This window comes from Mauremys reevesii, linkage group 8 (assembly GCF_016161935.1).
Source record: "Mauremys reevesii isolate NIE-2019 linkage group 8, ASM1616193v1, whole genome shotgun sequence".
Lineage (NCBI taxonomy): Eukaryota > Metazoa > Chordata > Testudines > Geoemydidae > Mauremys > Mauremys reevesii.
This window is the reverse complement of record NC_052630.1, coordinates 40,578,972-40,604,446: the sequence shown is the minus strand read 5'-3', so window position 1 is coordinate 40,604,446 and position 25,475 is coordinate 40,578,972. Positions and strand designations below refer to the sequence as shown.

The 25,475-nt window shown below is 49.1% G+C and overlaps 1 protein-coding gene across 7 annotated transcripts in view; it reads right to left on the bottom strand.

Annotated features, from left to right (window-relative positions):
* The window catches only part of ATF6 (activating transcription factor 6), a 366,260-nt gene that overhangs the window by 29,496 nt on the left and 311,289 nt on the right, over positions 1-25,475 (bottom strand). For all 7 annotated transcript variants that reach the window (XR_005583814.1, XR_005583815.1, XM_039485531.1 and 4 more), the window contains one exon: positions 10,850-10,934. Coding sequence is in view for 5 of the 7 variants with exons in the window: in XM_039485531.1 (XP_039341465.1) it covers positions 10,850-10,934 (85 nt within the window). In the remaining 2 variants the exon portion in view is untranslated. The remainder of the gene's footprint in view (positions 1-10,849; positions 10,935-25,475) is intronic.

Genomic DNA, 25,475 nt, shown 5'->3' with positions numbered 1-25,475 from the left:
AGTGGAATACAGTAGGAACCATCACTTGAAGAAGAGTGTGGAAAACCTCACACACGCCCAACAGAAACAGCACAAGTCATGCCAGGAGCCAGAAGCAGTGTGCATCCAGCAGGGTTTAGCACTGAGAGGGGTTTCAAACCTGCCTTTTCGCTACCTGAGTTTTCTGACAGTTTTGTTTCTAGTAGCTGACCTCCAACATAGGATCAGCTGAACTCAACTGAGCAAAGGGTAACTAATCACCACCTCTCTCACTGCCAACCTGGACTAGAGAGTTCCTCAGCACTCATCTGACTGGTCTTTATGCAGCCAGAACTGAACATGATTGCTTCTGAGCTACCTGTGAAATTAACTGTTTACCCCATGAAGGGTAACATAGAGTCTACATAATATGAAACAACCCATGCACCAAAGTAGGAAAAATGGCTTGGCTGTCCAGCACAGTGTTGATCAGGGGTGGCCAACCTGTGGCTCCGGAGCCACATGCGGCTCTTCAGAAGTTAATATGCAGCTCCTTGCATAGGCACTGACTCCGGGGCTGGAGCTACAGGCTCCAACTTTCTAATGTGCCGGGGGGTGCTCACTGCTCAACCCCTGGCTCTGTCACAGGCCCTGCCCCTGCTCCACCCCTTCCTGTGCCCTCTCCTGAGTCTGCATGCCCTCACTCCTTTCCCCTCCCCCCAGAGCCTCCTGCATGCCACAAAACAACTAATTGGGAGGTGCAGGGAGGGAGGGGGAGGCGCTGATGGATGGGAGGTGCTGGGAGTGGCGGGCGAGGGAGGGAGCTGATGGGGTCTGCTGACATATTACTGTGGCTTTTTGGCAATGTACATTGGCAAATTCTGGCTCCTTCTCAGACTCAGGTTGGCCACCCCTGGTGTAGACGATAATTGTGATGTAAAGATGAATGTTAACAGCCTTATACAATCTTGACAGCAGTTAGGTAAACAGGAGACTAATGGCAGATGTTTTTATTTAAACTATAAGAACGGTACCTCCTGTGTGTCAATTCTGAGTCACTGTCATACAGATAGTGAGACTCTGAACTGCAAACAAAGGTTTTTTAGGAATGAAAACAACTGAAATCTTAACTATCGTAGTCTCTGGTGGATAGTTAAATTTCTAAACTAATACTCATTGCATATCCATAACAAACATGATTTGCTTAAAAATAAAAGCTTGTGTTTAAATTTTAATTAAAGCTGGCTTCCCTTCTTATGAGAGCCCTCAACAGAGTGCTGGGAAAACCCTGCAAGATCTCTCTACTGAGAATAAACATCTCACTAACATAAATACCAAATGGTGCCTTCAGATAGAGATCATCAAGACACTCCATTGTGATAGGACCTAGGATTGGCCATCCTCTGGATCAGCTGTCTCCCACACTCAGTAATCAGAATGAGGATAAGGACTTTCAGTTGAGATTTTCAAGAAGTCCAGAGGATTTAGCCATTCACCTTCCATTAGTCTGGATGGAAGACCCGTGGCTAAATCCCTAGACTACTTTGAACATCCCAGTTTACATTTGTGTAGCACTTTTCCTCCACAAAGAATGTCCAACACTTTATAAACTATGGGCTGGATTTTCCTTGGTTACACTGCTGTAAATTACAAGATGAAACCCAGTAAATAATAGATCTTCCTGGACAACAAAGTGACTAATAACATTCAGTATGTAGCATTCTCCTTAACCCTAACATGAGGACAATCAGTTGATGCACCATGATTAATATCAGGGTTTCTAGCCTCTCAGAACCAAAGGATAGCTCTACACTGCAAGCAAATAAACAAACAAACGAATCAAACCCCATGACAGTGAGTCTTGGACCATGACAACTGACTTGGGCTCATGCTATGAGGCTTAAAATAGCAGTGTAGACCTTCGGGCTCAGGTGGAACCCAGGCTCTGAAACATGGCAAGGGGGATGGGTCTCAGAGCCCTGGCTCCAGCCCAAGTGGTAACATCTACACTGCTATTTTTAGCCTTGTAGCATCAGCCCTGTGAGCCTGAGTTAGTTGACCAAGGCTCTGACACTCTCTGCCACAAGATTTTTTTTTGTTTGCAGTGCAGATGTACCCACACTGTGAAGTAAGTCTGCCTGTGAGTGAAATTAACATTGGTGAAAGATGCTGGACTGGCAGCCCAGGAGACAGAAGTCCTCTCTTTATCCAGAGAAGAGGTAAATCACTATCAGTTGTGGTGCAAGCTTCCCCATGTACTTCAGCCCTTATCTGAAGGAATCATTTTTGGGGATAGAGCGTAACTTAGTTTCCATGGCTGATCGAAGCCTTGGAGTCTCCATGGAGACTCATAGCAAGAAGGACACTTAGGGCTTGTCTACACTACAAAATTAGGTCGACGTAAGTTAGGTCAACCTACAGTCACTGCAGCAATTAAATCGGCTGTTGGTGTCCACATTACCCTCCTTCTGTCAGTGGGAGCGTGTCCTCACGAGGAGCACTTGCACTGACTGAAGTGGGGCATTGTAGGGCACTGAAAGACACGCAGGGCTCACAGGTAAAGCCCCCACCACAGGGCTGACAGCAGGAACTGGAGATGAAATGTGAAATAATAGCAGCTATAAAACTGACAAGAATGTCAATTTCACTGCTGGTAGGCTCCCTGCTGTGAAACTGAGTCACAGCTTGAGCTGTTAGCCCCTGGGTGGGGCTCCAGCTGTGAGCCGATGCCCAGCTGACAGCTTGGGCTGTCAGCGTTGGGGCCAAGGGGGATCCAGCTGTGAGGCTGGTACCCGGCTGACAGCCAACAGGTGGTGTAAGTAAGGCAGTGTCTACATGGACACTGCGTTGCCCTAACTACATCGATGTAACTGCTACACCTCTTGTGGAGGTGACGTTATTAAGTCAATATAGTGGGTGACTTACATTGGCGGAAGCACCATTGTAGTGTAGACACTGACAGAGTTAGGTTGACGTAAGCTGCGTTACATCAAGCTAACTCTGTAGTGTAGACCAAGCCTAAGTCCTAACTCAAACAGTTTGAGAAAAAGGGTTTAAATTCACCTGTAATGACAGCATCAGGAACTCCATGAGAGGGAAAGGAGGAAATTGTTTGCATCTCACTCCTACAAGCGTCTTAAAGAACTGTGGAAACTATATGTGAAACATCTGAATGATGATGTGAAAGGGGAAAAACAAACAAACTGGCTGATGTACAGAAGTTTCTAAGCCCATTTTACTTCCCAATAGTTTGAAACTTGTTTAGAGAAACAGCAAAATACATACTGACCTCTAATCTCCCTCTTGCAATTGGCCTTTACTCTCCACTCTAGAGCCATACGCAGGTTCACACAGTGAGAGGCCATTCATTTCTTCTCTCTAATTCTAGCTTATATCTATTCTCTGCATGAACCCCTTCTGATGTCACTGGGAGTCCCACAAAGAAGGCAAGGGCAGAATATAACAATAGAGATCAGCAATTCAGATGAGAGATCCTGGGGCCAGTCAGAAAAGGATGAGAATCCTGCCTGGAAGAGATTACCTGAGACTCCCAAACCACTTTCTATTGAATTGCATATTGTTTTTGGGTTCAGAGTCAGGGCCAGTGTAGAAGGAAGCAAATGAAGGCATTCTGGGCATTGTTTCAAAATTAAGGAGGGCCTAATCACACTCCCTTGATCTGCACTCAAAGGGCCATGACAGCAAGAGGAAGGTTATCAGTCACCTCAATGGCAATGATTTCCCCTCCTCCCTCAGGGTTGTAGCTGGAGAAGAGGATGGACAGTGGGAGCAGGGGCCAGAGGGGCACATGTTCAGCTCCCACCAGCCCTGCTGACTCCTCTCAGAAAGAGCTGTCCTCTCCCCATTGGGGCAAATCTTTGAATGGTGACTTCCTTCGGAAGCAGCAGCCACCTAGAGAAGCCTTTACTGTGGCTTCATTGCCTACTAACTGCCATATTCCTGTCAGCTGCCCCTGGACATGCGCAGTCCCCATGCCAGACTCTGCAGTGTCTCCAGGAAGGAGGGACAGAACTGTGAAGGGGAGGAGCTCCTCCCCCACACAAGGCTCTCATGGGCATGATCTGCCCCAAAGTGAACTGGAATTAATAGGTTAAAAATGAAGCAGAGTCTCCCAGGGTCTCTCACAGATGCTCTGGTATTTCCCGCACCCACTGGCCAATTTGACTGACACAAGACAGGGTTTGCTGTATGTTTGTTCTGAAATTGCATTTATGTCTTATCGGTTTCAGTGTCTCTGCCCAAATCCCTGGGCCTCTGATATTCCCCAGGTAATGTTGGTGTTTCCATTTAAATAAACAATTTTACACTGTTTCCTCATTCTGAAGTCTATTTCTCACATTGTTTGAAAGCATTATTCAGTCCAGTTTCTTTTAAAAACTGCTCATATTGTGATCAGATAAAGTAACTTTTTCAAAGGAAATGTAATACTTTCCAAACCATTATCAGAAATATAACTCAGTCTCCAGATGATGAAATTATCTGTGTGTGTGACAATCCAGCTCAACCAGGGAAGGATTCTTGTAACATGGACACATAATGAATTTTCAGGCAGATAAGTGCAAAAAATAATTATGAAACCTCTAATGAAAATGTTTCCTCTGCAATAAGGTTGATTATATATTACCACATTTGTCTTACCAAACTGCATGGGAAAATGGAACCAGCAAAAATGTTGGACGCTTGAAGCTAAATCATTCAGTTTATGGAAATTCTGCATCTGACAGCGTTTTCAGTATGCTTAAATGTAACAAAAACATTTGGGTTTATGGTTCATTTGCACTATAAAGTGCATAATAAGGCATGATTTTGTATAGATTATCTGGTACAGAGTGTATTCCTGTTCAGACAGAGACTCTGTGTACAACATGTGCCTTCGCTTGGCATACAGCTTCCTCCCTACTACTACTAACTACTGTACATGTTTATGTTGTATACGTTCAGTCTTTTGGGTGTGACTCAAAATGAGTCTCCTCATCACTGATAGTCATTGAGCCTGTGTATTTTATGCAAAATTGGGTTGTTATCCCCAGAAAGCTGATCTAAGTCCAGTGTATTATTATTAAATATGCTAGTGCCCAAGGGCACTGATTGGGAAAGGGCCTCAGGGTGATGAGTGTTATGCACAGCACAGATAAGAGACAATCCCTGCTCTGGAGGACATACAGCCTGAACCACACACACACTTGAAGGAGGGGAGGGGAGGGAACGGGATGTCACATGCCATCAAATCCATGTGGTGTGGAATTGGCCCAGTGCTGTGAATTACGGGTTTGTTTTTTGTTTTTCATCTGGGAGCAGATGAGGGGTGAGGAGTGGCAAGAATGGTGGCAGCAGAGGTGGGATGGGATTAGTAAAAGAATGGAAGTTAACAAAAATGAGAGAGTAGGAAAAGGACCAGTCACAGATCACCTGCCTGGTCGTGGTGAGCACCTGGCTGCACTGTTCCCTCTAAACTGTGCACATGGCGAAACACCTGTGTGCACAAAAAATGAAATACTACATTGGAGCCAGGCCGAAATATCAGTTACGGGTGACTTTTGACATTGCTTGCCCGCCATCTGGAGGGGAAGGAGGGCAATGAATTATATCCCTCCCCGCCAGCATTTCGAATGTGGAACATTGATCATGTCGGGACCCACACATCTCCATTTTCCTGTGTTTTTTTGCCGCAGATGCATGGACGTGATTGGAGCTATGCACTATTATTATCACAAATTGCAAATTAAAACTTTTAAAATGTATAAGCATTTTACTCGCTTGGGCGCATTTGCCTCATAGCGCACAAATTTGAACTCTGCTTCAAAAATTTGCACAGAAGAAATTTTTTGCGCACATGACCTGTCAAAAATTAGAGGGAACATTGCCTGGGTGTGAATCTGAAGAAGGGTCTGACTGTTGTTGAATGGCCTTATGGCAGAAGTGAGCCTGGAGAAGGGTCTGGCAGTAGCTGTATGGCTTAGAGCAGGCTGATTTTCCCATGCATAATGGTAGAAAGAGTGGAGGTGCATAAGGAAGAAGCTGATAGGTGGGAAGTAAAGGCTTGGAGAACTGGCACAAGCGAAGGCAGCAGCTGATGATATTATAGGTCACTAGAATTACCCATGCCAGCTGAAACCAGTTGTAAATGCAATATGAGAGTGTCCACAGAGGGGGCTGCACTGGTTTAAATTAAATGGCTTTTAAAAAATTATTTTACTTATACTTGTGCAAATTGCTGTGTGCAGAGCAAGCCAACATCAGCTGGGTAGTGTGGGACTAAATTGTGAAGGGGCTTAAAGTTAAAGACACTAAGGCTGGGCTTGAAGGGGGAGGTAAAGGCAGAGCCCATGGAGTATTTCCATGCACCTTCTTAAATCCATTTTCAGTTTCATCTGGATAAGTGATTCTTCACTTCCACTTCTAAAAGCTGTGCTATACTGTTGCTAGTATGGACAAACTGGAGAAATGGTTTGAAGTAAATAGGATGGAATTCAATAAGGACAAAGGCGAAGTACTGAACAATCAGTTGCACACATACAAAATGGGAAATGACTGCCTAGGAAGGAGTACTGTAGTACTCCTTGAATTCCATTGAATTCAATGGTCCACTGAAGTACCATTGAATTCCAGTCATGGGGGTCATAGTGGATCACGAGCTAAATATGCATCAACAGTGTAACACTGTTGCAAAAAAAGCAAACATCATTCTGGGATGTATTAGTAGATGTGTTGTAAGCAAGACACAAGAAGTAATTCTTCTGATCTACTCTATACTGATTAGGCCTCAGTTGGAGTACTGCGTCCAGTTCTGGGCACCGCATTTCAGGAAAGATGTGGACAAATTGGAGAAAGCCCAAAGACGAGCAACAAAAATCATTAAAGGTCTTAGAAAACATGATCTATGAGGGATGACTGAAAAAAATGGGTTTGTTCAGTCTGGAGAAGAGAAGACTGAGAAGGGACATGATAACAGTTTTCAGGTACATAAAAGGTTATTACAAGGAGGAAGGAGAAAAATGGATCTCCTTAAGAGAGGGTGGTTTAGGTTGGACATGAGGAAAGCTTCCTAACAGTCAGGATGGTTAAGCATTGGAATAAATTGGCCAGGGATGGTTTGGAATCTCCATTGTTGGAGAGTTTTAAGATCAGGTTAGATGAATTCCTATTGTGACAAAGTTCCTCTTCTACCTTGGTGGGTCCTGCGCTTCTTGGCGGATTTGCTCACCTCAGTGATCTTCTCCTCTGGTGGAACCCACAGTCTGGGTCAACTCCTCCTGTGTCTGATCAGGAGTTGGGAGGTTTGGGGGGAACCCGGGCCCACCCTCTACTCCGGGTTCCAGCCCAGGGCCCTGTGGATTGCAGCTGTCTATAGTGCCTCTTATAACAGCTGCATGACAGCTACAACTCCCTGGGCTACTTCCCCATGGCCTCCTCCAAACACCTTCTTTATCCTCACCACAGGTTCTTCCTCCTGGTGTCTGATAATGCTTGATGGTATGATAATTCCTCAGTCCTCCAGCAGCACACCCTCTCAGTCTCAGCTCCTTGTGCCTCTTGCTCCCAGCTCCTCACATGCACTTCTCTCCTCTGGCTCCTTCCCCCTAGACTGGAGTGAGCTCCCCTTTTTATACCAGGTGCCTTGATTAGCCTGCCCTGATTGGCTGCAGGTGCTCCAATCAATGTAGCTCTCTTCGGTGCCTTCTAGAAAGTTCTTAATTGGCCCCAGGTGCCTTGATTAGCCTGGAGCAACTGCCATTTTGGTTCCCATGGTCCTAGGGATTTGCTTAGCCTGGAGCTAACATACCTGCTCCTCAGTACTTTCCTGTAGCCATCCGGCCTTGCTCCATCACACTATATATCTAGATAATACTTAGTCCTGCCATGAGTGCAGGGGACTGGACTAGATGACCTCTCAAGGTCCCTTCCAGTCCTACAATTCTATGATTGACTCTATGCGAAGGCTGAAGAGAAAACAATAGATATTCCACTCCTAACCCTCACACCTCAAGCAGCCCTTGCTATTCACACCGTAGGCCCTCATACAGCTCTGCCAATGTCTTTCAATCCTGATCCACAGTACTATCAGCTCAATTAAACTAAGACTGAGCCCCCTTCCCCTGACCTCTCAGTTCTGCACAAAACCTCACATCATTAGCCATCTCTGCTGGGACTGGAAAAATAGGGAGTAGGTAAGATTGAGGCGCACTGGCAAAGTGAGTTGGGAAGTGGACTAAGAGACAATGACAAGCATGCAATTCCTACAAAAAATATTCTTGCCCAAAAGCCTGTGTTGGGAATTATTACATTCTTCAGCTTGGAAAAGAAGAGACTAAGGGGGGATATGCTAGAGGTAGAAACATGACCTTTACACCATCAGAAAGGGAAATTCCAAGCTTCCTAATGAGCACCACCTTTTCTTCCAATCATAGCAAGACTGAGATACTGGACTTTAAAATTATACCATTTAAAGCTGGTTTTAGAGGCATTAATGGACTCTACAGAGTTAACTAGACCTGTGTGGAGGATGGAAGTTCCATTTTGTGAGGGGTTTTGAGATTTCAAATCTGGCTGTATTCCAAACTGGAACAAACACTGAATTTCTGAATTCTCAATGAAGAAAAATTCCATTTTGGGTCCATCACTTTGTTTTGTTTCAACCAAATTGAAATGTTTTGTTTTTATTTCAATTTTTATTTAAAAAAATTTAGAAATAGGTTCAGAGAAGGGCTACTAAGATGATCCGAGGAATGGAAAACCTGTCATATGAAAGGAGACTCAAAGAGCTTGGCTTGTTTAGCCTAACCAAAAGAAAGCTGAGGGGAGATATGATTGCTCTCTATAAATATATCAGAGGAATAAATACCAGGATGGAGAGGAATTATTTAAGCTCAATACCAATGTAGACACAAGAACAAATGGATATAAACTGGCTATCAGGAAGTTTAGACTTGAAATTAGACAAAGGTTCTAACCATCAGAGGAGTGAAGTTCTGGAATAGCCTTCCAAGGGGAGTAATGGGGGCAAAAGACATATCTGGCTTCAAGACTAAGCTTGATAAGTTTATGGAGGGGATGGTATAATGGGATAGCCTAATTTTGGCAACTAATTTGTCTTTGACTACTAGCAGTAAATATGCCCAATGGCTTGTGATGGGATGTTAGATGGGGTGGGATCTGAGTTACTGCAGAGAATTCTTTCCTGGCTGTCTGGCTGGTGAGTCTTGCCCACATGCTCAGGGTTTAGCTGATCACCATATTTGGGGTCGGGAAGGAATTTTCCTCCAGGGCAGATTGGCAGAAGCCCTGGGGTTTTTTTGCCTTCCTCTGCAGCGTGGGGCACAGGTCACTTGCTGGAAGGTTCTCTGCACCTTGAAATCTTTAAACCATGATTTGAGGACTTCAATGGCTCAGACCTAGGCTTGTTACAGGAGTGGGTGGGTGAGATTCTGTGGCCTGCATTGTGCAGGAGATCAAACTAGATGATCCTAATGGTCCCTTCTGACCTTAAAGTCTATGAAACAAAAAGTTATTTCAAAATGAAAACCAAAATGGTTCGTTCTGAGAACACTGACACAAGCAGTTTTGACATTGTCTGAACTTTTCTCTGGTTTTCTTTTAAAATAAAATTTCGGTAACATCAACCTGAATTCAGATGTGGTTAGATTTGGAGGAAGTTTCTCTGATCAACTTTAAAGTTAACTACAGCAGAGGGATACAGCCTGGAGTCATGGGTTGCAGGTGGAGGGATCTGGAAAAAAGGTTCCAATGAAGGGTATGATTCACTCTTGTTTTGTACCAGATTAGTCCATGGGTTTCAGTGAAGTGACATTGGCGTGAAACACAAGTATTGCAGGGTGAATCAAACTCCGAATGTTGACACTAGTACTTTTGTAAAACAGTTTTTCTCTAATGTGGCACACAGAGGATGTCATAGTGTGGTGGGAAGATTTTATTTCACTTGTCTGAGCTGTACCACTTGCAGAGCAGACTGTAGCTGATAAAACCTCTCATGATCACATATTCTATCTTAAGAACTATGGAACACACTAAAACTGGATTTTTTTCTATTGAAAAATTGTTTATCAGACTGGAACATTAACCACCACGGAGACAGCACTTTGAGTTCTGTGACCAGGAGAAAGCCAAGAACTGCGAGTGGTTAGTGGAGGAGGGTTCTGTTGTACTTGGTTCTCAGATACTGGATCCAAAGCACGTGTGCTTGTAATGGATAACTTCTTTGAAAAAGGTTCTGTGCCTACTGTAGCAGGCAGGCCTGGCATTACTGGGATGAAAAGGGGACATTCCCCTCTACCCCTACAATATCTTCAAGGAGCCCCAAATTATTGTCAGAAAGGCCAAAATATATACAGTTATCCAGTGTTAAAGCAGGAGATTGGAGACTCCTCATCCTTCATATACATTATAAATCACAGCAAAATACTGACATGATAGCCAAACTTTAGATTTTTTTAAATTCTAAGATTTTCTAGGGGTCTAACTATCCTGGAACCATAGAATCAAAGCAGGACCAATCCCCAGACAGATTTTTACCCCAGTTCCCTAAATAGCACCCTTAAGGATTGAACCCATAATACCGGGTTTAGCAGGCCAATGCTCAAACCACTAAGCTATCCCTCCTCTCACTAGAAGGTTATTAACTAGTGGCATCCAGGGTCTCCAAATAGCCATTTGTTCCACCAATAATGGGACCTTAGAACCCTGTTTTGGCAGGCATGTGATTCCTACATTAGGAGTATGTAAAGCTATGATATGGCTTCTGCACCAGAAAAGCAGTTTGATTTATTAAACTTACATTACATTTTTGTCTTCCATGACCAATCCAGGCATATCTTTTTTAAAGTATTTGTCCTAAATCAAGGTTTGGACTTACCACTGATGTTTATTGCTGGCAACACGATAGACATCTTGGGCCGTCTGGTCTTATTATGGGTGGTGGCAGGCAACAACAAGTGATCCTGGAAAATATGAAAAGATGTGTTACATTTCTATTGAAGCACTGAGTTGTAGAAATGCCTCTCCATTCTGTGCCACTTGCATTCCAGATAAACTTATTTATGAAGGTTTGGTAATTTCATATTGGTAACAACAGTCACAACCATTGCCCATATTGTGTAACCAGAAAAAATCTCTATCACATATGGCAACATCTGAAAGCACCTTAATGTTCATGTGGAAGGGGATGGGAAAAAATGGTTACCCACCTTTTAGTAACTGTTGTTCTTCGAGATATGTTGTTCATGTTCATTCCAAGCAGGTGTGTGCGAGCCTCGTGCATGCCTACCGGAAGATTTTCCCCTAGCAGCGTCCGTAGGGTCAGCCCTGGCGCCCCCTGGAGTGGCGCCACTATGGCGCCCTATAAAGGGGCCTGCCAACCCTCCATCCCCTCAGTTCCTTCTTGCCGGCACTCCGACAGGCGGGCAGAAGGGTGGGTATTGGAATGGACATGAACAACACATCTCAAAGAACAACAGTTACTAAAAGGTGGGTAACCATTTTTTCTTCTTCGAGTGGTTGTTCATGTCCATTCCAAGCAGGTGACTCACAAGCCTGAACCTAGGTGGTGGGGTCGGAGTTCACTGCTGACTGGAGTACTGCACGACCGAAGGCTGCATCATCTCTAGCCTGGTGCGTGATGGCATAGTGCGACGTGAACGTGTGGATGGAGGACCATGTGGCCGCTCTACAAATCTCCTGAGTCAGGATCTGAGCCAGGAACGCCGCAGAGGAGGCCTGCGCTCTAGTGGAGTGGGCTGTGACCGGAGGGACAGGGGTCTTAGCTATGCGGTAGCATTCCCGGATGCAGGCCACAATCCACGAAGAGATTCGCTGAGAGGAGACCGGGAGCCCTTTCATCCTATCCGCCACTGCGATGAAGAACTGAGTCGAGCGTCTGAACGGCTTGGTACATTCAATGTAAAAGGCTAAGGCCCTGTGGACATCCAGGGAAGGTAGCCTCCGCTCCTCACCGGAAGAGTGTGGTTTTGGATAAAACACCAGGAGAAAGATATCTTGTCCCATGTGGAACTGGGAGACGACCTTGGGGAGGAAGGCTGGGTGAGGTCTAAGTTGGAACTTGTCCTTATAAAAGACAGTGTACGGGGGCTCGGATGTAAATGCCCTGAGCTCTGACACCCTCCTGGCTGAGGTGATCGCCACCAGGAAGGTGGTTTTATACGACAAGTACAACAGGGAGCACGAAGCCAGGGGCTCGAAGGGAGGTCCCATGAGGGTGGAGAGGACCACATTCAGGTCCCAGGCAGGAGCTGGTTGACGAACATGAGGAAATAGCCTGCCCATGCCCTTGAGGAAACGACCAACCAGCAGGTTCGCGAACACCGAGGTACCCCCCTCTCCCGGATGGAAAGCCGAGATGGCCACCAAGTGAACACGAATCAAGGAGAGGGAAAGGCCCAGGTGTCTGAGGTGGAGCAAATAGTCTAGGATAATAGGGATTGGGACCCCCAGCAGTGGTGAGCTTGAGCCGGTTCGCACCGGTTCGCGCGATCCGGTTGTTAAATTTAGCAGCCCTTTTAGAACTGGTTGTTCCAGGACAACCAGTTCTATTAGGGCTTTATTTAACAAAAGCTCCGGCCCAAGCTCACTTCCCCCTCCTCTCCTGCTCTGCCCCCTTCCCCTCCCCCTCCCCTGCTTCCCGCGAATCAGATGTTCACGGGAAGCCTGAACAAGCAGCAGGCAGGCAGGTAAGCTGGGGCCCGGGAGGAGGTGCGGCTGGCTCAGCAGCTCCCAGTCCCAGAGCGGCTCCCTCCAGCCTGGTCCCGGCCCCACCGAGCGCCCCAGCCGGCTTCACAGCTCCAGCCCGGCCCCACGGAGCCGGTGCTGGTCCCGGCCCCAGCTGGTGCAGCTCCGGCCCAGCTCGGGACCCGCAGCTCCGGCCCGGCCCGGGGAGTCGGGCCCCGTGGCTCCGGCCCAGCCCGGCCCAGGGAGTCGGGCCCCGCGGCTCCGGCCCCGGTGCTGGCCGAGCGGCTCCAGCCCAGCGCAGCCCGGCCCAGCCCGGCCCGGGGAGTCGGGCCCCGTGGCTCCGGCCCCGGTGCCAGCCGAGCGGCTCCAGCCCGGCCCGGCCCCGGCCCAGGAAGTCAGGCCCCGTGGTTCCGGCCGAGCGGCTCGGCCCCGGTGCCGGCCCGGGGAGTTGGGCCCCGCGGCGCCGGTCGTGGTCCTGGCGGAGTGGACCTGGTCCCGGCTCCAGGCAGTGTGGTACGGGGGCCGGGTGGGGGGGGGTTGTGGGGGATTGGATAGGGGTCAGGGCGGTCAGAGGGCAGGGAACAGGGTGAATGAATGGGGGCAAGGGTCCCGGGGAGCAGTCAGGAAAGAGCAGGGTTGGATGAGGTGGTGGGGGCACTCAGGGACAGAGAGAAGAGGTGGTTGGATGGGGTAGGGGTCCTGGGGGGCCACCGAGAATGAGAGGAGGGGTTGGGTGGGGCGGCAAGGGGCAGACAGGGAAGGGGGGGATGAGTCAGGGGTCCCGGGGTCTGTGTGTCAAGGAACATGAGGGGTTGGATGGGGCACGACCCCCCCCCCCGGGGGGGGAGGAGGGAACCGGTTGTTAATATTTTGGCAGCTCATCACTGACCCCCAATGGATCGTGGCCTCGCTGACCTGACCATATGGAGAAGCGCTTCCATTTGGCCAGGTACGTGGCCCTGGTTGATGGCTTCCTACTACCGAGCAGCACTTGTCTGACCTGCTGGGAGCACTGCATCTCCACCGGGTTCAGCCATGGAGCATCCAGGCTGTGAGGTGGAGAGATTCCACGTTCAGGTGGTGGAGATAGCCCCGGTCCTGCGTGATCAGGTCCGGAAGCAGGGGCAGCGTCAGGGGTGCCTGAACGGACATGTGCAGGAGCGACGTGTACCAATGTTGGCGCGGCCACGCCGGAGCTATCAGGATTACCTGTGCGTGGTCCCTGCGGATCTTCAAAATCACCCTGTGTATCAGGGGGATTGGAGGAAAGGCGTAGAGCAGTCCGACCCCACAAGACTGGAGGAAGGCATCTGACAGAGACCCTGGACTGTGCCCCAAGAGACAGCAGAACCGTCGGCACTTCCTGTTTTCCCTCGAGGTTAACAGGTCTAACTGGGGAAAGCCCCAGAGCTAGAAGATTGAGCGTACTACGTCCCGTCGGAGGGACCACTCGTGACCCTGGAATGAGCGGCTCAGGGTGTCCGCCAGGCCGTTCTGCTCTATCGGACGGTAGAACGCTGTCAGGTGGTAAGCATTCTGAATGTAGAAATCTCACAACGCGAGGGCTTCCCTGCACAGGGGAGAGGAGCGTGCACCCCCGTTTGTTGATATAAAAGACCGTCAATGTGTTGTCCAAGAGGACTGAAACACATCTGCCAGCCAGGTGGGACTGGAAGGTCAAACAAGCCAGGTGAACCGCTCTCAGCTCCCTGACATTGATATGCAACTCGAGGTCCTCCGGCGACCACAAGCCCTGTGTCCTGAGATTCCCCAGGTGCGCTCCCCAACCCCGATCCGAGGCATCCGTTACCAGAGGGTTGAGGGGCGGCGAAGGGGATGCCCATGCACACTTTCTGCGGGTTGAGCCACCACCGTAGCGAGCTCAGCACCAAGTGGGGAATGGACACCACTGAGGCCAAGTTTGAGAAAGATCCGCCTGATGAACAACACCTGAGCCTCCACCTGCTCCTTGGTGTGGCCCTTTATGAGCCAATCGTCCAGGTAGGGGAATACCTGGATGCCCCGCCTGCGCAGGAAGGCCGCCACAACTGCCATGCACTTTGTGAAAATCCTTGGGGCAGCTGACAGGCCAAACGGGAGCACCGTGAACTGCAGATGGGCGTCGGTGTCGGGGAATTATGGCGATGTGGAAATAAGCGTCCTTTAAGTCGAGGGCGGTGTACCAATCTTCTGGATCCAGAGAGGGAATGATCGAGGACAGGGAGACCATGCAGAACTTGAGTTTTCGTACAAACTTGTTCAGTTGCCGCAAGTCCAGGATGAGTCTTAGACCCCCTTTCGCCTTCGGTATTAGGAAATACCTGGAATAGAAGCCTTTGCCCCTGAGCTCCCGAGGGACTTCCTCCACCGCCCCTGCCTCCAAGAGGGACTGCACTTCCTGAATTAGAAGTTGCTCGTGAGAGGGGTCCCTGAAGAGGGACGGGGAGGGGGGCTGGTGGGGCGGGAGGGAGGAAAACTGGATAGACTATCCCTTCTCTACCGTGCAGAGCACCCAGCTGTCCGACGTGATTCGGGACCAGGCATGGTAGAAGGGGGACAGACGTGACCCAAAGGTAGGGGTAGAAGGATCCAGAGTCTCGATAGGTAGGTCGCCCTCGACCGTACCATCAAATAGGGGGCCTAGGCCCCGATGACGGCCTTGGTTGACCGGACGCCTGGCTGGAGGGGTAGCGTTGGTGACGCCTCCTGCCATTTCTGCCCCGCCTGCGCCCCAGCTCCTGGCAAGTCTGAAGCTGGTAGGGGCGCGGGGCCGTCTGCAGCCTAAACTGCCTGCGCTGGGTCGCAGGGGTATGCAAGCCCAGCGAGCGAAGCGTAGCCCTCGAGTCCTTTAGGCTATGTAGACGCTTGTCCATCTTTTCTGAAAACAGCATCTGCCCCTCGAAGGGGAGGTCCTGAATGGTTTGCTGGACCTCATAGGGAAGGCCTGAGACCTGGAGCCAGGCTCCCCGCCTCATGACCAGGCCCGTGGCCAGGGTGCGCGAGGCTGAGTCCGCCGCATCTAGGGCCGCTTGGAGAGAGGCTCGGGAGATCAGTTTCCCCTCTTCCACCAGGGCTGAAAACTCTGACCTCGAGTCCTGGGGAAGGAGCTCCGTAAACTTCGACATGGCTGAACATGTGTTATGACCATATTGGCTTACGACCGCCTGTTGGTTGGCAATACGGAGTTGAAGGCCTGCTGTAGAGTACACCTTTCTACCAAAGAGGTCGAGCCTTTTGGCATCCCTGTTCTTTGGTGTTGACCCCTGAAACCCTTGAAGCTCCCGTTGGTTGGCTGCGTCTACCACCAGGGAGTCCGGGGGGGGGGGGGGGTGAGTGTACAAGTGTTCGTGCCCTTTAGAGGGGACGAAATAACGCTGTTCCGTTCTCTTGGCAATAGGGGCAAATGAGACTGGCATTTGCCATAAGGTGCGGGACGTATCTGCTATGGTCTTGATCAACGGAAGGGCCACCCTGGATGGTCCTGAGGGAGCCAGGATGTCCACTACCGGATCTGCGTCCACCTCGATTTCCTCAGCCTGGATTGCGAGGCTCTGCACTGCTCGCCGGAACAGTTGTTGGAGGATCTGAGTGTCCTCCAGTGCCGGTGCCACAGCCGTGCCCGAGACCACTTCGTCCGGGGAGGAAGATGAGGAAATCACTTGGATCGGCCCTTCCTCAGGTGCATGTAGCCCTTCGGGGTCCTGCAACACACGGTACTGTGGTTGCAGGGCCAGTTCTGATTCTGAATGCGGCACTGCGACCGGTACCAGGGTCGCCAGTGAGCGGCTTGGCATATCAGGCGGTGCTTGCTGAGCCCAAACCGGTGCCGCTGCCTGGCTAGGGGGTGCTGAACTTGGATATGGCACACCCCTGCCCGGCGACAGTGCCGGTGGAGGAGGCAACTGCGCTGGGGCCACCGATGCCGAGGAGACTGAGGCCGACCTGGATCGAGAACCAAACGCCTGGCCCACCGACTGGTGGTAGGCCCAGGGGGTCCAAAATGGCCACTGTGAGGGCGGATGCCATTGCTGCTGCTGCCACTGTGGGTAACGCTGGTGGCTCACCCCTGAAACCGACCTCCTGCTCCGCGACTGGCTGGAGCGGTAGGAATCTGCCTCTGAGTCTGAGGTCTCTGAGTAAGAGGACCTAGGGGAAGCAGCATCCCGTGCCGTTGGAGAGCGATGCTGAGGCGCGGGGAGCCTCCTATCTGGTCCAGTGCCGCCCGAGTAGCGCGGGGCGGGGAGGGAGGCGACAGTATGGCTGGCTTGCCCCTTGATTGTATTGGGGGACGGGCCATGGTAGGCAACTCCCTGCTACGGTGCAGGGAGGCCAGCGCTGCGAGTCCCATCAAGTCTAAGGCCGCCTCGAATGCCTCCGGTGTCAAGGGGAGGCGCAAGTCTCCGCTATGGTCTGGGGATCTAGGCTGGTCCAGACTCGACCGCACTCTCTGCGGTGCGGGAGTCGACGGAGCAGCCGAGGGCTGTAGCCCATCCTGTCCGCTTGTACCCGCGGACGGCGTCGGCCTCTGGAGGTCCTGGTGGGGTGACCGTTCCCTCACCGGCCTCCTCTTCTTAGCAGGCACCAGAGACGGTGAGTGATGCTGCACTGAGGCCGACTTCCTATGACCCGACTCCGTTCGGTGCTGGGTTTTGGGGGATTTGGGCTGGGCCCTAAGTCTTGATGCCGGTGCCGGGGCGCGCCGCACCGAGGAAGACGTGCTGGGCACCGCCTCGGCCGGTTCTGGGTCCAAGGGGTGGCCGCAAGGCAGCCTCCATCAGGAGGACTCTAAGTCTTTGAGCTCTGTCTTTGAGAGTTCTGGGGCAGAAGCCCCTGCAGATAGAGCACCGGTCCCTTTGGTGGCCCTCTCTGAGGCACCTCAAACAAGCAGAGTGCGGGTCACTCTTGGGCATGAATTTCCCGCAGTCCTTGCAGAGTTTAAACCCGGGGGACCCGGGCATGCCCCAGTGGGCGATGAAAACGTGTGGGGGGGGGCCCCCAGCTACCAAGAACTATATACAAATGACCTAAGTAAACTAACTATATACACAGACTATACACACAAGGATAGGACACTGCTAACTTGCTATCCACAAGAGAAGTTCCAGCTAGCCGTCACCGGCGGTAAGAAGGAATTGAGGGGGTGGAGGGTCGGCGGGCCCCTTTATAGGGCGCTGTAGTGGTGCCACTCCAGGGGGCGCCAGGGCCGACCCTACGGACACTGCTAGGGGAAAATCTTCCGGCTGGTGTGCACGCGGAGCGCACACACCCGCTTGGAATGGACATGAACAACCATTCGAAGAAGAACTACTCTTAGGCCCCTGATCAGTCAGTCAGATTTAAGCATGTGGTACTTTACTGAACTAGAGCCTTCACTGCCCATGATGTTTGGTTTATGTCATCCTGTTAAATCTGTCATCTAATTGAAAAGGGAACTGTGCTGGGTTTACTGCTTGGGAAAATGAAGACCTCTATTTGATTCTCTGCAGCTTGAGGTCTTCAAACCACAATGTGAGGACTTCAATAACTCAGACATAGGTTAGGGGTTTGTTACAGGAGTGGGTGGGCGAGATTCTGTGGCCTGCATTGTGCAGGAGGTCAGACTAGATGATCATAATGCTCCCTTCTGACCTTAAATTGTATGAGTCTATGAGTCTATTTATACCCAGAACTGGTAATGCACAGGAAGTGTCAACTCAAGTATCTCCCCCACTACCTCAGGACCCTGACCTACATGGGCCATCTCAAAGAGTTAGAGAAGAATTCATTTTCCATTCCACTTCAAACCTCAGCTTCCCCAGTAGCCAGGGTGTTAATGGTGATGTACTCCAACTCACTATACAGCTACTAAAGAGCTCTTAAAAAGGGAATGGCTTTTGGTCATGATTAGTAACCTAGCTTCTGGTGTGAAACAGAAAAAAATAAAACTGACAATTAATAAACACCCATCAAAGCCTGTCCAGGCCCTCAAATACAAATTCAAACTCATGTTTTTCCAAACCAAAACAGTTGGTAACTATCTTGGGCCAAAACCTCCAAGTCACACCCTGGCAGCCTACTGGTTTCAGTCAGAGTGATCAGGGAATGCAGTGGGGAAGGGATTAGAGCCCATGGATATGGATGAGTTGGAAAGCTTTAGATGCAAAGGAGACAGAGACATATAAAGCTGTGCACTAGTCTCTAAGACCAGATTGGTGCGGTGGCCTTTAACTTTGGAAGATCCAGCTTTAAATCTCAAACAGGCAAAAAGGGAAAGTGAGTTTGATGTTCTCATCCCATTTCAAATCCTACCACAATGTGAAACTCCCATGACATTAGAGACAACTGGGGAGTGGGCAGGATGCTTTGAGGTTCATTGGCCCAGCTCTGTAGGGGGTTAAGGACAGGAATAGCATGGACTGCCCTGGGTCAGGACTGAGGGACATGGGCAGGGAGGAATTTCAGAAGCCTGCAATATGCTTTGCTAAGGCAGCCCTATCAACCCCTCAATTTCATGAGAACAATATTCACTTAATTTTTGTTTTAAACAAATGCAACATTGTTTGGTGTAAGTTTCAGGGTGCTCCTAGGGAAGTTCTTCATACAAAGCTAAGTCTTAGATATATGTTACACTGGTGAAATATTTTCATAGAATATCAGGGTTGGAAGGGACCTCAGGATGTCATCTAGTCCAACCCCCTGCTTAAAGCAGGAGCAATCCCCAGACAGACTTTTGCCCCAAATCCCTCCCTTAAGGATTGAACTCACAACCCTGGGTTTAGCAGGCTATTCCTCCCCCACATCTTTTGCAAGATACCACAAAGAAAAAGAAAATCAGATTACTGTCCTTGCTAGTAAAAAAAACCCAACTCAATAAAGAACTTTATTTAAAAACAACCATGGCTGTCAATCTACAACAGTCAACTCTGGCACTAAATTCTTAAAACCCCATAGTCAAGTATTTCTGAAGTAGTGACAAAACTCCGCAAAGGCCAACAACTCCACAGTAAAGAGTATTGTGAAAATCAACACAGAATATGTTTCCTGGGAATGCCTTAATGATGAGGTCAGTGTTAGGTCTAAACTTCCTGGCAGTGTTTGTGTCATAATCTGAAGATTGCTTTTAAACACTAGTGCTTGGATTTTGTGTCCTTGATTTTTTTTCTTTTCAAAAAGAAAGAAAGTTATAAAACTGAATATTATTTACCGAATACTGGAGTTGCTTCTTTGAGGACATAAGTCAAGTAATTGATTAGCAGACTTAACTCAGTGAATCCTAGTTATTTTATTGATTTTGAATTATACAATGAGAGGAGACCCCCTATCTGATCGTTCTAGGACTGCTGGATAAATATTTCGAAATAAACAGCAGCCCCATTGCAAATGACCATTCAGCATAGAAGTAAAGCAAAACCCCATCTTTCCTTGTACATTGCCCACAACAGTATGTGCTTCCTCAGTTGTCCTGCTAAAGAGATCTCAGTGCTGGTGAAAGATGCTGGATTGAAAAGCTGCAGCAAACACTTCTTTCAGTATCCTGAGCAGATACAGAACAGGCAGTGCCCATGCCAGTTTATGCTACAACCGCCCCTCATCAGCAACAGAAGCCAGTGCAAACATCTCACATGTGAGCTGCGCAAATTCCACTAGCTCCATTACTTCACAGCTGAGTTCTAAATCTTGACTCTAATCTACAAGTACAATTGGAATCTAGCTAACTCAGAGAGGATTTACCTTCCATGATTCTCCAGGAAAGCTACATTACACAGCGCTGATGCAGCTGGACAGACACTGGCTCCATCTATCAGCCGCAGAGAATACGAGTGGGACCCTGGCTAAGGAACTATTTGCCAAACCTGATGTTCAGATCAAGATGTAAAACACACCTCTTCTATAAAGCCTCTAACAGAAGCAGATCTCTTGCGCTGACCTCCGGGGATGCATGCATTTATCAGACCAAAACCAACCCGGGCTCGCCCGGCCGCAGGTATTTGGATTTGCATCTGTCTTTGTGGATTTGCATCTGTCTTTGTAGTGCTTGTATCTATCTGTAGAGGCCCGTCGGGGCAGACTGCTGAGCGGGCAGCGGAGCCCTGAGTAGGGGGCGGAGCTAGGCTGAGGAGGGGCCTATAAAAGCAGCCGCCCAGCCAGGCAGCGGCACAGCTGCGAGCAGCGGCACAGGAGCCAGCAAACAGGGCGACGAACAGGGGAGTTTGCGTGGGAGAGTTCCCATTGGAGGAGCAGGTATTTGGATTTGCATCTGTCTTTGTGGATTTGCATCTGTCTTTGTAGTGCTTGTATCTATCTGTAGAGGCCCATCGGAGCAGACTGCTGAGCGGGCAGCGGAGCCCTGAGTAGGGGGCGAAGCTAGGCTGAGGAGGGGCCTATAAAAGCAGCCGCCCAGCCAGGCAGCGGCACAGCTGCGAGCAGCGGCACAGGAGCCAGCAAACAGGGCGGCGAACAGGGGAGTTTGCGTGGGAGAGTTCCCATTGTAGGAGCAGGTATTTGGATTTGCATCTGTCTTTGTGGATTTGCATCTGTCTTTGTAGTGCTTGTATCTATCTGTAGAGGCCCATCGGGGCAGACTGCTGAGCGGGCAGCGGAGCCCTGAGTAGGGGGCGGAGCTAGGCTGAGGAGGGGCCTATAAAAGCGGCCACCCAGCCAGGCAGCGGTACAGGAGCCAGCAAACAGGGCGGCGAACAGGGGAGTTTGAGTGGGAGTTTACAGGGGGAGGCGGAAGGGGGCGGCGCCGTGTCTCCCATGTTCCCCAGGTAAGAACACCGAGCGAGGCCGAGACAGCCGCAGCCATGAGCCAAGCAGTGGATGATACACCAAGGATGAGAGCATGCAGCAGCTGCGGTATGTACATAGTCCTAGCGGGGGACCCAGAACAGTACTATGTATGCATGAAGTGCCGCCTAATAGAGCTGCTGGAGGAAAAGATCCAAGGCCTAGAGCTGCAGGTAGAAACCCTGGTAGAGAATAGAAGGGGGTTCGAGCAGCTGATGGAGCAATGGCAAGCAGTGACCGAAGGGGAATGCCCAAGGGCACAGGGGGAAGCAGGGGCTAAGGCCAGCGAGGGGGGACCGCCGGATGAGGAAGATGGGCGGTGGAAGCATGTGACCGTGAGAAGCAGGCCGATAAAAAGGAGAGCCAGTGAGGGAGAAATAGAGCTAAGGAACAGGTTCGAAGGTCTGGAGAATGAGGAAGGGGTAAAGCAGATGGTACCTGACGGTGGGAGGCCTAGGAAAAAGAGAAGAGCGGCCAGTCCGATAGAAAGAGGAGAGGAGTCTATGGAGGCAGCACCAAGTTTGGGCCCAGGGAGGATACAGGATGGCTTAAGGGGAACCACAAGGGATGATAGGAATGGAAGGAGCTTGCAACCAGGGGGGACGGAGGATACGTTAGAGGACCGCACTGTCCCCAGGCAAAGGCAGGTCTACGTGATTGGGGATTCCATACTGAGAAGGTTGGACAGGCCTGTGACCAGGGCCGATCTGGAGAACAGAAGGGTGTGCTGTCTACCGGGCGCTAAAATACGGGATGTGGACCTGAGGTTGAAAAGGATCCTAAGAGGAGCAGGTAAGAACCCTTTGATCATCCTTCATGTAGGAACGAATGACACGGCTAGATTCTCGCTAGAGAGGATCAAGGGAGACTATGCCAGGTTGGGTAAGACGCTCAAGGAAATTGAGGCTCAGGTGATCTTCAGTGGGATCCTACCTGTCCCTAGGGAAGGGCGCCAAAGGGGTGACAGGATCGTGACGATTAATAGTTGGCTGAGGGAGTGGTGTTACAAGGAGGGCTTTGGGATGTATGGGCACTGGGAGGCTTTTGGGGACAGACAACTGTTCTCACGGGATGGGCTCCACCTAAGTAGGGAAGGAAGTAGACTTCTAGGAGGGAGGCTGGCTCATCTGATTAAAAGAGCTTTAAACTAGACACTGGGGGGAGACGGTTGGGAGAGGTCCTGATGCTCTCCACGCCAAATTTATACATTGGGAGTGAGAACAACAGGATAACAACAGATATAGCCAGAGGGGGACGGTTAGGTGTAAGGAAGAGGAGGGGGACGGATACTAGATCGACAGGTCATACTGGTAGTACTGTGTCCCTACCAAGTTGGGTGAAAAGGGTGAGAGGAGCCAAACAGCAAAAATTAGGATGTTTGTTCACCAATGCGAGAAGCTTAGGTAACAAAATGGAGGAACTGGAGCTCCTGGTCCGAGAATTGAAACCGGATATCATAGGAATAACCGAAACATGGTGGAACGGTAGTCATGACTGGAGTACAGGTATGGAAGGGTATGTGCTGTTTAGGAAAGACCGATGCAAAGGTAAAGGTGGGGGAGTAGCATTGTATATCAATAATGAGGTGAAATGTAACGAAATAACTAGCAATGCAATGGATAATACGGAGTCTGTTTGGGCAATGGTCACATTGGGGAAGAAAACTACTAGAGCCTCCCCCGGGATAGTGATTGGGGTGTGCTATAGACTGCCGGGATCTAGCCTGGAGATGGATAGAGAGCTCTTTAATGTTTTTAAGGAGGTAAATACTAATAGGAACTGTTTGATCATGGGGGACTTTAACTTCCTGGATATAGATTGGGAAACAAATGCTAGTAATAATAATAGGGCTCAGCTTTTCCTAGACGTGATAGCTGATGAATTCCTTCATCAAGTAGTTGCTGAACCGACGAGGGGGGATGCCATTTTTGATCTGGTTTTGGTGAGTAATGAGGACCTTGTTGAGGAAATAGTTGTAGGGGACAACCTTGGCTCGAGTGATCATGAGCTAATTCGTTTCAAAATAAATGGGAGGATAATCAATATTGCATCTGAGACTAAGGTATACGATTTCAAAAGGGCTAACTTTACTAAATTAAGGCGACTAGTTAGGGAAGTGGACTGGACTAACATATTTAGGGATCTAAAGGCAGATGACGCCTGGGGTTACTTCAGGCATAAGTTGCAGGAGTTGTCAGAGGCATGTATCCCGAGAAAGGGAAAACGGCTCGTAGGTAGCAGTTTTAGACCGAGCTGGATGAGCAAGCGTCTTAGAGGGGTCATTAAGAAAAAACAGAAAGCGTACAAGGAGTGGAAAATGGGAGGGATTAGCAAAGAAACCTACCTTATTGAGGTCAGAGGCTGTAGGGAAGCAGTGAGAAAGGCAAAGAGCCGGGTGGAGATGGACCTAGCAAAGGGGATTAAAACCAATAGCAAAAGGTTTTTTAGCCATATAAATAGGAAGAAAACCAAGAAAGAAGAAGTGGGACCGCTTAAAACTTTAAACGGAGTGGAGATTAGGGATAATCTTGGTATGGCACAATATCTGAACGAATATTTTGCCTCGGTCTTTAATGAGGCTAATGAAGGGCTAAGGAATAGTGGTAGAGGGACTGATGGGAATGAAGATATGGAGGTAGACATTACGGTATCTGAGGTAGAAGCCAAACTTGAACAGCTAAACGGAAGTAAATCAGGGGGCCCGGATAATCTTCATCCTAGAATATTAAGGGAATTGGCGAGTGCAATTGCAAGCCCGTTAGCGATGATTTTTAATAAATCTCTAAACTCGGGGATTGTACCGTTTGACTGGAGATTAGCTAATGTAGTTCCTATATTCAAGAAGGGGAAAAAAAGTGACCTGGGTAACTACAGGCCTGTTAGTTTAACATCTGTAGTATGCAAAATCATGGACAAAATTTTAAAGGAGAGAGTGGTTACGGAGCATGAGGCCGATGGCAACTGGGACAAATTACAGCATGGATTTACAAAAGGTATATCGTGCCAAACCAACCTGATCTCCTTCTTTGAGAAAGTAACAGATTTTTTAGACAAGGGAAATGCGGTGGATCTAATATATCTTGATTTCAGAAAGGCGTTTGATACGGTACCACATGAGGAATTACTGGTTAAATTGGAAAAGATGGGGATCGAAATGAAAATCCAGAGGTGGATAAGGAGCTGGTTAAAGGGGAGACTGCAGAGGGTCATATTGAAGGGGGAACTGTCGGGTTGGAGGGGGGTTACCAGTGGAGTTCCTCAAGGTTCGGTTTTGGGTCTGATTTTATTCAATCTATTTATCGCTGACCTGGGAACCAAGAGTAGGAGTGGGCTGATAAAGTTTGCAGATGACACCAAGTTGGGAGGTATTGCAAATTCGGAAAAGGATAGGGATATCCTCCAGGGAGATTTGGATGACCTTGTAAACTGGAGTATTAGTAACAGGATGAAATTCAATAGTGAGAAGTGTAAGGTTATGCATTTAGGGATGACTAACAAGAACTTTAGTTATAAGCTGGGGAAGTAACGGAGGAGGAGAAGGACCTAGGAGTCCTGGTTGATCGTAGGATGACTATGAGTAGGCAATGTGATGTGGCCGTTAAAAAAGCTAATGTGGTCTTGGGATGCATTAGGCGAGGTATTTCTAGTAGGGATAAGGAGGTGCTAGTCCCGTTATATAAGGCGTTGGTGAGACCTCATTTGGAGTATTGTGTGCAGTTTTGGTCTCCCATGTTTAAGAAGGATGAATTCAAACTGGAACGGGTACAAAGAAGGGCTACTAGAATGATCCGAGGAATGGAAAGCCTGTCATATGAAAGGAGACTTGAGGAGCTCGGTTTGTTTTCCTTAACCAAAAGAAGGATAAGAGGAGATATGATTGCACTCTTTAAATATATCAGAGGGATAAACACCAGGGAAGGAGAGGAATTATTTCAGCTCAGTGCTAATGTGGACACGAGGACAAACGGATATAAATTGTCAGTCAGGAAATTTAGGCTTGAAATTAGACGAAGGTTTCTAACCATCAGAGG